This window comes from Emiliania huxleyi, assembly GCF_000372725.1.
Source record: "Emiliania huxleyi CCMP1516 unplaced genomic scaffold EMIHUscaffold_277, whole genome shotgun sequence".
Lineage (NCBI taxonomy): Eukaryota > Haptophyta > Isochrysidales > Noelaerhabdaceae > Emiliania > Emiliania huxleyi.
Genome location: NW_005199953.1, coordinates 60031 through 71524, shown reverse-complemented (window position 1 = coordinate 71524; position 11494 = coordinate 60031). Strand labels below are relative to the sequence as shown.

The window sequence follows — 11494 nt, the reverse complement described above, 5'->3', positions numbered from 1 at the left end:
GCACCCCCCCCCCCCTCCCCCCCCCTTCCTCCTGCCGGCAGGCGAGTTTGGGCCTGGCCAGATGGTACCCGCCTTTGACAAGGTGTGCTGGGGGCACAGGGAGGGACGGACGCGCGCGCCACACGCACTCTGCACTCACGGGCGCGCGCACAGGCACACCTCACACACCTCACACACCTCACACACTCGATGGCGCCCTTTGTCTCCCTTTTCTCCAGCAAAGGCTTTAGCGGCGGCCCCGGCGCCGGCGGCTGGCAAGGACGCCGCCCCACCCCGCCCTGCCTCAAGGTGTGCTGGGACGCGCCACTCATGGAGGTGCAGGGGCCGGTGCAGACAGGCTTTGGCTTCCACCTCATCCTCGTCACGAAGCGGACGGACCCGGCGGCCGACAAGGCAAAGTGAGCGCGGTCGCGCTGGCGCATTCGGCGCGATGGCGGACAGCGTCGGCGCGCATGTACAGCGGGGTCCGCCCCGGCACCGGCCGTGTCGGCGGCTGCCTTTTGAGTCTGGGCGCACTGGGGCGGCTCTGGGAGCACTCCCAACAGTAAACAGACACTTGTCGTTTAATCGAATCTCTAGCTCGCTTTTCCAGTGTGGGGAGGGGGGGGGGGGGGGCTCTGAGTTAGCACATCTGATCAGCCGCGCGTGGGGTCAATTTTATCATTTGCAAAAATGCAATCATCGGACATCGCATGTTTTTACGTATATTGTCTAATCTCTCTGCGCAGCCGCAGGGGGGGGTGCACGTGCAGCTGCAGGCGCACGAGGCAGCTTTACCAGAGACCGTGTGGAGTGTCAGTGTGGCGTCTGGCGATCTCTCTTCTCTGCACTCTGTCCCTGGAGAGAGAGCCGCCGCTCTGCGCTCTTTGAGTACTGAGAGAGCGAGGCTGCCGAGGAGGCCAGCCCCGAGGTGGCTCCCTCCCCCCCCCCGCATCCGTTGTGTCCGAGCAAAGTCTAGGACTCTATTGGAAAGTAGAAAAAGAAATAGGTGATCCAATTCCGGCTATACTGTATCCCCCCATGCGACGCCGAGAGGCATTGTGAAACCCATTACACGTACACGAATACCGGAACACGTACCGCGCCGCCGCCGCCCGCCCGAGGCGCTCTAATCCACATAGTTTAATCATAGTTGCCGGAAAGTGCCCTCCTGTCCTGCAGAGCCCCCGCCACCCGCGCCGCCCGGGCGACGGCTGCTGGGTCGGCGTCGAGCTGCGTTCCGCTCATTAGGGCGTTCGCCATCCGCCGAGCCCGGGCGTTGAGAGCCCGCGCGTTGAGAGCGGCCCAGACTTGCGGCCCAGACTCGCTCTCCTCACCCGGTGGTACGGGCCGGGGGGAGAGAGGTCTCCTCTCCCCCTTCCCCTCCTCCTCCTCCTCCCACTCCTCCTCCTCCTCCTCCTTCTCGACGTCGGCCGACTCGCTGCCCAGAGGCACCGAAGGCACCGTCGGCGCGGAAACCGGCCTCGCTCTCGGCGCCGCAACGCTCCCCGTACTGCCGAGCGCCGCCCCTCGCCCCCGGCCCACGGTTACCGGCTGCCGCCGCGACCGACTCACCACTTGAGGTAAGGCTTCGCGGCTCTCGACCGCCTCCTGCAAGGCCGCCTCGCTGTCGTTCTCCAAAAGCCGCGTGTGCGCCTATATACAGTACGCGCCATGAAGACGCGAGGGTCAGGGGGGAGGGCATGGCTGCGGTGTACAGACCGCGCCGTGTGATCTCGGGGAGCACCGCACGAATGCAAGGGCTACGAATACAATGGACTGGCTGAGTGCGTCCTCCTCTCTCGAGAGCGCTCGTCGAACCATCTCTGTGTGTGCCAGTCTACAAGCTTGTGCGCGCGCCCTGCTCTCGCGCCGCCGGCGGTAGCGCGGCAGGAAGCAGATGCAAGCGTAGAGCGCGGTCGCCGCGGCCATTATCACCAGCGAAGTGGCGAGGAGTCGGCGGGAGCTGCAGTCGATGCCCGGCGCGCCAGGGGCGCACCCAGACAGATCGCTGATGAGCCCCGCGCCGTTCTGCTTCAGCCCCTACTCGAGCGATCTCGTGTTCATCACTCTCGGGACGATCTCACCGCGGAGTAGCCGCTGCCAGCGCCTTGAGAGCGCCAGCAGCCCCGGCGGAGACAATGGACAGCACACCGGGCGCGTCTAGCGGCGACGACGGCGGCGGCAACGGCGGCGGCGAGAGCGGCGGCGATGACGGGGGAGAGGGCGAGGGCGGCGGCGGCGACGGCGTTGGCGGTGACGGTGGCGGAGGGCTTCGAGGCGGCGGAGACGGCGATGGCGGAGAAGGAGGTGGCGGCGAGGGCGGTGGGGGTAGGGGCGGAGGAGAAGGTGGCACTGGGGGCAGGGGAGGCGCCGGGCTTGGAGGCGGCGGAGACGGCGGTGGCGGAGAAGGAGGCGGCGACGAGGGCGGCGGGGACGGGGGCAGCGGGGGTAGGGGCGGAGGAGCAGGTGGCACTGGGGGCAGGGGAGGCGCCGGCGGCGGTGGGTAAGGCAGTGGCGGCATCGGAGGCGGCGGCGGCGTCGGAGGCGGCGGCGGCAGCATCGGAGGCGGCGGAGGCGGCGGCGGCGGCGGCGGCGGCAGCTTCGGCGGCGGCGGTGGCGGGGTCGGAGGCGAGGGCGGGGCCGCGGGAGGCGAAGGCGGCGGCGGCGGCGGCGGCGGCGGCTTCGGTGGCGGCGGCGGCGGGGCCGCGGGAGGCGAAGGCGGGGCCGCGGGAGGCGGCGGCGGCGGCGGCGGTCGCGGCTTCGGTGGCGGCGGCGGCGGCGGCGGGGCCGCGGGAGGCGGCGGCGGGGCCGCGGGAGGCGAAGGCGGCGGCGGCATGGAGCAGCAGCCGCGGCAATGCGGGCAGACGTGGTCGGCCCAGAGTCCCTGGAGGGAGGGGCTGGTGCAGGAGGTGCCGATAAAGTCTATGCAGGTCTGGCCCTTGCCCTCCGTGACGGGAAAGACACACGGTAAATCACTCCATGAGGTCGGCACGAGAGGCGGCGGCGGCGGAGGCAGTGGCGGCGGCGGGGTCGGCGGGTGCGGCGGCGGCGAGGGCGGGTGCGGCGGCGGCGGCGGCGGCGAGGGCGAGTGCGGCGGCGGCGGCGAGGGCGGGTGCGACGGGTGCGGCGAGGGCGGGGGCGGCGGCGGTGGCGAGGGCTCGGGAGGCGATGGATTAGGCGAAATCGGGGGCGGCGGAGGCGGTGGCAGCGCAGGCGGTGGCAGCGGAGGAGATGGAGGTGATGGCGGCGAGGGAAATGACGGTGGCGGCGAGGGCGGCGGAAGAGGCGGTGGCGGTGGCGAAAATGGCGGTGGCGATCTCGGGGTTCGAAGGAAGGAAATCCACTGCCCCGGAGTCTTGAGCATGGCAACTCAAGAGCAGCGCAGCTCGTGCACCTGCGAAGCGCGCGAGCGCGACTCACGGCCTGGAAGTGTCGGGCGACAGAGAGGGGCGGGCGCATCGCAAGCAGCGGCGGCAGTAGCGGCGGCGATGGATGGCCGAGGATGCTGGAGGTGGAGAAGGGAAGGGAGGCGGCGATGGGATCGAGGAGGTCCGAGACATATACGCACCAAGACGACGTGCTTGACGACGTGCGGGCTGATGACTGCCATGCACGCCGTTCACACTTCGCCATTTTTGAGACCTCGCGGTGGTGCACTCACTCACTCACTCACTGTGACATGCTATCCGGTTACAAGCGGCCCACCCGTGCCCTCACACGCTTGCTCCTCCCGTCCAGCTATCGAGTTCGTCGCCGCCGACGACTTCGACCCCCGCCTCGTGCCCAGGTCGGTACCGGGGGATGCCACGTCTCTCCACGTCTTTGCCGCGTGCTCGGTGCATGCCGCCGCCCTGCCTGCGACGCTCACTCTCCCGCTGTCTCACCTCCTGCTCGTGCGCGCGGCGCAGGACACCCACGAGCTCGACAGCGCCTGCCCCACCCCCGGCCCGGCCAACCCCATGCCGACCGAGTGCATCGCCAACCCACCGTTCCCCTACGACGTCGACTGGTGGCTGGAGTTTAGCGCGGGCAACTGCTCGATCACCCGCGCGGCGGATCTGATGCGTAGCACGGTGCTCGACCCCTTCACCAGCCCGGTCGCCATCAACGAGCAGTTTGTGTGCATGCACAACACGACCGACATCTGCATGTGAGACCGGCCCCTTCTCCGCTGCCCGCCCTCGAGCTCCTGCAAGCGCGCCTGCCCGCCCCTCGCCTTGGTTCCCCTTCGGCCTCGCACCGAGGGGTGGAGCGCGCGGGCTGAGGTGTGTGAGGAGGTGGGCGCACAGGCCCGGGGGGCGTGGCATGCGTGGTGTGTACATTTCGTGAGGTTGGAACTGGATCGGCGTGAGACCTGAGAGCAGCAAGAGTAGAGTCGCACCGATGCGCGATAGCTCGGTCCTCGGACCGCCGCGGCGACGCGGCATCTTTCGCGGTCAGCGTGGTCTCGACTTTCGCGTGTGCGGCCCCGTGTCGTTCGCCGTTTCCAGAGAGAGTCGGAGACACGGAGACACCGGTGCAAAGTGTGTGCGCATCTGTAACATTGCGTTCGAGAAAGCTGAACGGCTGGCGCTCAGACGCTGCCCCGGTGCCGGGGTGCCGCTGGGGCGCGTCTGGGCCCGTGTGCGTGCGTGAGGGGCGGATCTATTGCAATAGAGTATACGACCCTCCCACAAGTCCTATTACCGCGGTAGTACCGACCCAAAAAGGGGGGCAGGATGGCCGATTCGTCGCTGACACCCACTGACTGGAGTGACGGGCTCGTTGAACCATTGAAGACGCCGTGTCGATGAGCTTCTAACTCGATCGCGTTCTCGAGATACAGCTTGAGATGTGCGAGTTGGAGTGGCCTCACAGAGTCGGCGCCGCCGCTCGGCGCTCTTCTGCTGGTTTGGCGATCCAGCGCTGCTCGTCCAGACAGAGGCTGCCTCCACTCCTGAGCTGCTCAGGCCTGGTCAAGGCCATCCACTGGCATGCTCTGGGAGCGCGGATGCACAACAGATCGCGCTGCTGGACCCACGGTGGCTGCCTTCGGCCACCGGCAGCGCCGGTGCGACGACATGCTGGCGGCGGTCTTCCGCAAACTACTGTCAGGCGAGTGCACGACGAGATATGACCTGAGCGCTCGCATGTGTGCTCAGGGCACCTCAGGGCTGCTGCGTGACGCGTGGCTCGGCTCCGGAGGAGCTTGTGAATTTTCTGTGATTTTTTTGTACTAATAGTCCACGCGGCACCCTTCACACGAACACACCCAGCACCTGTCGAGGCTTCTCAGGCTCGCTCAGTCGGTCCGACCGGCTGCCCAGCACGCTCAACCGCCAGTGGGTCGCCGCCAGGGCCAGAGACAAGAGGAGCAGCCAGCACTGCCGGTGCCGCGGCTGGACGCCGACCAGGCGGAACAAGCTGAAGACGGCGGCGGCGCAGAGCGTGGCCAGGCGGGTGAGGAGGGTGGCAATCACCGGCTGGCCGAGCCAGAGCGTGTCACTGTGCAGGTCGCAGTAGAGCGTGTCGAGCGTGGGTTTGCTGATTGCGTAGTCGCTGGCTCTGCGCAGCGTGTCGACCACGAGGATGGCGGGCAGTCCCGGGTGGACGATCGAGGTGATGAGCCCGGTGATCAGGGTGCAGGGCATGACGGCGAGCATGCCGCGGTACCCACAACTTCGCATGAGCCGCGCGAAGAGCAGCAGCTGCACGGGCAGCGTGACGCAGCCGTATGCCAGCTGGAGCTTCGCGATCACCACGACTCGCTCAGCGTCGGACGCGAATGCGCTGGTCAGGAGCTCTGAGCGCTCATACCAGATGCCATGGGTGACCATTACCGATACGAAACGTTGGGCGGCGAGCCATCGCAGCGTCCTGTCCCTGGCGATGACGCACGCACCGCCAAACGCAGAGGAGCAGCACGCCTCGGCCCGCGCCCCGCTAGCCTGGCTGTCCGGAGCATCGCAGTCAGCGTGGCCTCCGCTGTCGTCGCCACGGCCGTCGTGACTGCCGGCAGCGCAGCGGCCTCCCCCTCCCTTGCCGTTTTCAGCGCCCTCTTCGAAAGACGCAGAGCGGCACCGCACCAGGTGCACGGTGGCCTCATACATCGCGCACGCGACCAAAATAGTTGGGGGCCCGAAGCGTGCAAAGAGAAGCCCTGCCGCGAACGATCCAAGCAGCAATCCCGACTGCTTCCCGAAAAAAATGATGCCGTATACTCGCTTTGCCTCTGGCCGCGTGTGCACCGACGCGAGGAATGAGTCGTACAGCACGGGCGGGTAGAGGGCGACGATGCCGCCGTAGACGGCCAGGCAGTAGGCCACCGCGCGACTGTGCGGCCACGACGCGGCGAGGGCCGACAACGCGAGGAGAAGCGTCGCGATTACGCGATACGCAATGCCGATGAGCTGAATGGGCAGCACCCAGCGCTGAGCGTACTGGTAGAGAGGGTTCACGGCGAAAACTAAAAGGGTCTGGCCGACGTCGACAAGCGGCAGAAGGTCCATCCCCAGGCTGAGCGCGACCACCTCGAGCAGCGGGCTTGCAATGCCGTACGCCGCGATGACTGCACAGCCGCCGAGCGCCGACAGCCTCAGTGGGCCGACATCAGAGGGCTCGAGGTCGAAGGCGCTGCGCAGGCCCTCCCGGAATGCCCCGTCCGGCCCGAACGCCCGCAGCGACGACCGCAAGCGTTTGGTAGGGGACGCAGCCTTTGAGCGCTCAATCATCCGAGAGAGCTACCCTGGTGGCGAGACACACGGGAGGGACGTTCGTTATCTGCTTGGATGCGATTAAATTCTTGACGGCTATTTTATCTCCTCCGATAAAGAACTCGCTGACGACCGGGGCGGTCAGTCCATTACATTGTGTAGGCGCGCGATACACATTTGGTCCCGCACACTAGTGTCCGCACCGGACACTCACCGGACTGGCGTGGGCGCTGCTCGCCATGCATGAATGAAGCCCAGCATCATCCTCTTTCAGCCCGACGAGCTACGCGCCGAATGGCTCGGCTATACAGCATGGCCACCTCACCAGCATTACACCGAACCAACAAAGCCCGGCCAACCCTTCTCCCACAAGACCGGCCACGGCTACGTCAAGGCGCATCGCGGTTTCTACCACGACGCGATCTTTGTCAAGCGCAACAACTTCAACCTGCTGCTCCACGAGACGTTCGGCGGCGGCTTCTCGCCCACCGCCGTTCTCAAGCTGCGCCGCCTCGCGCGCAAAGTCGCGCGCGGCAGCGTTGACCGCACGGCCTACTCGCCCAAGTACTCGCTCTCTTTTATGTCCCACCATGCAGAGCGCATCTCTCTCTCTGTTGTGCGAGGCGTGAACCGCGCCATTCGCTCTCACCTGGCAACCCTGTCTGCACGTCTCGCGCGCGCGTGAACAGGGCTCCAGGCCCCAAATGACGTGTGAGTGTTAGAGTTGTTTGGTATTGCTAAAAATCTCTCTCTTCGAACCACGACCGCTTCGCGCGGCAGGCAACGCGCTTTGAGCCGGCCCACACGAACCACACCGAGCCATGCCCGACGACGCAGTCTCCTCCTTCATTGGCGCCAAGCGCGACGCTCTCTACGCCTGGGCTGCTGCGCAGCGGGACGCGGCAATCTCTCACGCAAAGGCTTCGGCCGAGGCCACCGCGGCCGGCGCGCGCGAGGCTGCGGCCTCCACTGCGGGCGCGGGCGCAGACTGGGCGGTGGAGGCGACGGCGGCCCCCCGCGCGCGAGCGCTCGGCGCGGCCCGCGAAAAGTACGCCGAGTACACCGCGATGGAGGCGCGCGCGCTCGAGGTCTTGAACCGCGAGTCGCGACGGCTCGCGACGCAGGTGCTGGAGGCGGGCGAGGCGGCGCAGTCGATCGCCGCTACGAGCGGTGCGGCTGCGGCGGCGCAGGCCGAAGCGTCGCTCGTCGCCGCGGCGCGGCAGGCGTCGGCGCGCGCGGCTGCCGCAAGCGACGCCTACCCCGAGGGCGTCGCGGCGGGTGCTGCGGTGGCCGGTGCGGCGGCGGGCGGATCTCTACTTGCGGCGGCCGGCGCGGCGGCGGCGGCCGGCATCGCAGTCGGCCCTTCTCTCTCGGCCAAGTGGTCGCCCGCCGCGACGCAGCTCGCTGCCACAGCGGCCGACGTCATTCAGCTCGCGGACGACTCCGTCTTGTCCGCCGTTCGGTCGGCGACGGCGGCGGCGCGGCAGTAGAAGAGAGGCGCGTTGGGAGTGCGACGTGATGAGGCGGGCGCGGCGAGCCACACCCCCCCCCCCACCCCACCCCACCCCACCCCCACCACCCACATCTACCCACCCCTGATCTCTCGCACACCCACACCAGTCACCTCGCCCCTTTGCCTCGCCGAACCTCCCCCCCTTCCCCGTGCGCCGGCAGGCGCGGTCTCACGGCGCGCGCGCGCCGGAGGGGGGAGGGGGCGACCCCCCGCGGAGGAGAGGAGGGTGGTGTGTGTGCGAGGCAGCGCGCCGTGACTAGGCGCGACGGCGAGCGAGACCGCGGCCGGCTCGGGGGCGGCGGCCGAGGCGGGCGCGGCGGCGGTCGGCGACAGGGCCGTCGATGCGTGGCGCAGCGCGGCGGCTGGCGCGAGGCGGTTGGCGGGCGAGAGGCCGGCGGAGCTGGTCGGTGGGCGCTGCAAACACGAGACAGTATGTGGCGGGGGAGCCTCCGCACGGTCCACTCACACTGCAGCACACTCGGCACACTGCAGCACACACTCAGGCGGGGGGCGGCGGCACACTGCAGCACACTGCAGCGGGGGACTGCGGCGCACTGCAGCACACGTAGACGCGGGACTTCCGTACAGCTCACGCCGCGGGGCGAGCACGCACACGTGGCACGACGGCCGAAGCACTAGGACCGACACCCGGCCGGATCGGCAACACTGAAGGTGGGTGTACGGTGGGCGGGGCCGCGCTGCTGGGGCGCAGAGCGTCGCTGCTCAAGGTGTCCCTCCTAGACACTCTTTAGTTGCGCCCGACGCTTCTCTCCCCGCCGCCGCACCACGCCACCGCTCACGCCGCCTCGCCGCCGCGCCGCTCCGCCCCGCGCCGCTCCCCCCGCCCTCCTCTCACCTCTCCCTCTCCCTCTTGCTCTGGCCCGTGGTTCTGCAGTACACACAGTACTCTCAAACAATCTAGGTGTCGCTCCTCGCGGCCGCCGGTCCCTACGATGCTGAAGACGTAGTCGTTCCTCTTCCGCGGCTAGGACTCGAGAGGACTCGAGAGGACACTGCATGCCTCTGTCTTCCACCATATCTCCCCATATCTCCGCATATCTCCCCCATCTCTCCCCCATCTCTCCCCATCTCTCCCCATCTCTCCCCATCTCTCGCTGTCTTCCGCCGCATTCAGCTGCGTTCAGCTGCGTTCAGCTGCACTCGTTTCCCTCGTGTCCCTCGTATCCCCGCCCCGCATGCAAATGCGCGCGGTGCACGAGACCGCGGACCCCGCCCGTGTACTGAGGCTGCTCCCGCCCTGATGCTGGTGCACTGAGGCTGCAGGCCGCGGTCGGCTGGTCCCTGCGCGGCCAGCTCGCGGGCCAGTACGGCGCGGAGGCGGCGGCGGCGTCCGCCTCCCTCTCCGCCGCGGCGCGCGCTGCTGCGCAGGCGGCGGGGGCGCTGCCTCCCGAGCTCCCGCCACCGTGACGAGGAGGGGTCGCTCGAGCGATTGGGCGCGAGGCTCGTCCAGGCGAGTGTGTGCTGGAGTGGGTTGGTCCGCGCCGTGGCGCGTGTGTGGTGGGTTGTGTGTGCTGTGCTGCTGCCAGTGCAGGCCAGCCGGGCAGCGCGTGTGACGGGTTTGTGCTGTTGTGAAACTGCCCGTCGCCCGTGTGCGTTCAGGGACGAGGGAGTGGCGTGGTCCACCGGAGTTTGATTCTCATGCTGAGGGTGCGTCTCTCTTGCACTCTGGCCCGAGATGCGATCGAGTCGTTGCAGAGCGCGCGATCGGCTGGCGACGGGGTCTCCACTGCTCACCTGGTGGCGCAAAGTGAGTTTTGAATATATCTCGTCTACGTAAGAACGCCGCGTTGTACCGATCTGCAAGCGGCTCTCCGAGGCGAACGAGCGCAGAGCGTTCGCTTTGCTCTGATCCCTTGGCACTCGGTCGAGACGACCACGAGGCTGATGGTGATGCGCGTCTCCACGGCGAAAGAAGTGCCGAGGAGGCCATGGTGGAGGGGAGGGACGGGAGGATGAAAGAAGGGCGAGGAGGACGAGCGGCCCGCACAGGCCGCGAGCAGACAGCGCCTGCTGGCCATCTCGAGACATTCGCAAAGAACGCTAGCTACATGGGAGGGCTTCGTGAAGGATGGATTGAAAACCATTCGAACAAAGAAGAGGCGGACGGGAGGAACCGGCAGAGGATGCAGTGACGTGACACACACACACACACACACACACACACACACACACACACACACACACACACACACACACACACACACACACACACACACACACACACACACACACACACACACACCGCTCACCCACGCGCACCGGGCCTTGCACTTTAAATGCCGTGGGGCTCCTGTCGTTAGACGTGGAGACGCGAGGGTCGCCCCCCCTTGCCCCACCACCTCGTGTGTGTGGAGAAGTTTACCTTACCTTACCTTACCTCCACGGCGAGCCGGCAGCCGCGAGCGCCTTGATGTCGCGCTCACTCACAAAATACGTCGAGCCCTCGATCTTCAGCTCCGAGCGCGACACCGTGTCTGTCGGCGCGCCCGCTCTCCCCGCGTCGCACATCCCGCGGTAGACATCGTTTTTCATGACCTGGATCTTGCCCGGCCACCTGGCATGAAGGACGCTGTGATGCAGTCGTCGTCGATCTCGTACACGAGGGCAGTGTCCCACTAAACACCGAGGCGGTCGAGCGCCACGAGCGGCGCGCCGCAGCCCGCTCCGATCAGCAATACGTTGATCGGCTTGGGGATCGTGACCTCTGCCAGAGTCGCGAGGTCAGCGGCAAATCCCCGGGGGTTCCAACATACCGGCAGCGCTGCGACGGCAGCATTCGCAGCAGCCAACGTGCGAGCCATCTCCACCGGGCTGCGCTGCGCAAACTTGATGTACGACCCGTCGCGGAGCGACGGGAAGGAGAAGCGGGGCCGTCGGCGAATCCGGGCCCTGCCCCCCCCCCCCCGTCTTGAGGGGAGACGAGAGCTAGGCCCCCCCCTGCGAGTGGGGTAGTCGGCCGACGCGTGGAACCGCGGCTGGAACGGCCGCCGGGGCAGGGGGCCGCCCCCGAGGCCCCGCTCCAGGCGTTGCGGCTGCCGGGACCGCCACCATGCCCCCCCCCCCCACCAACGAATATGGTTTCGGGGGTGGGGTGGCCGTTTGGGTCAAGGGGCCCCTGCTGGTGTTTTTCACCAGGAGGCTGGGGTCGCCGGGTGCTGTCACCTGGATCTGCCACCCCCGGATCGTGTTCGGCGCCCTTCTTTGGGAGTTGTCTCTCAGGGTCTTGGGGGCCGCCTATTTGGGGCCTCTTTTCAAGGGGATGCGACCCCCTGGGTTCCTCCCCCCG

The 11494-nt window shown here is 67.7% G+C and overlaps 3 protein-coding genes across 3 annotated transcripts in view; 2 read left to right on the top strand and 1 right to left on the bottom strand.

The window, feature by feature from the left end:
- Nucleotides 1-2190: 2190 nt before the first annotated feature.
- EMIHUDRAFT_116053 (hypothetical protein) lies at nucleotides 2191-4136 on the top strand (the record flags this gene model as incomplete). Its single annotated transcript, XM_005776578.1, has 2 exons — nucleotides 2191-2848; nucleotides 3721-4136. The coding sequence occupies 2 exons, from the start codon at nucleotides 2191-2193 to the stop codon at nucleotides 4134-4136; spliced, it is 1074 nt and encodes a 357-aa protein (XP_005776635.1).
- A 1083-nt stretch (nucleotides 4137-5219) lies between these two features.
- Nucleotides 5220-6692, bottom strand: EMIHUDRAFT_238842 (hypothetical protein; the record flags this gene model as incomplete). Its single annotated transcript, XM_005776577.1, has 1 exon — nucleotides 5220-6692. The coding sequence occupies one exon, from the start codon at nucleotides 6690-6692 to the stop codon at nucleotides 5220-5222; it is 1473 nt and encodes a 490-aa protein (XP_005776634.1).
- An 803-nt stretch (nucleotides 6693-7495) lies between these two features.
- Nucleotides 7496-11494, top strand: part of EMIHUDRAFT_116051 (hypothetical protein) — a gene marked incomplete at both ends in the record, with an annotated part of 4424 nt that continues 425 nt past the window's right edge. The window contains 2 exons of the mRNA XM_005776576.1: nucleotides 7496-7967; nucleotides 8448-8594. Coding sequence (XP_005776633.1) covers nucleotides 7496-7967; nucleotides 8448-8594 — 619 coding nt within the window. The remainder of the gene's footprint in view (nucleotides 7968-8447; nucleotides 8595-11494) is intronic.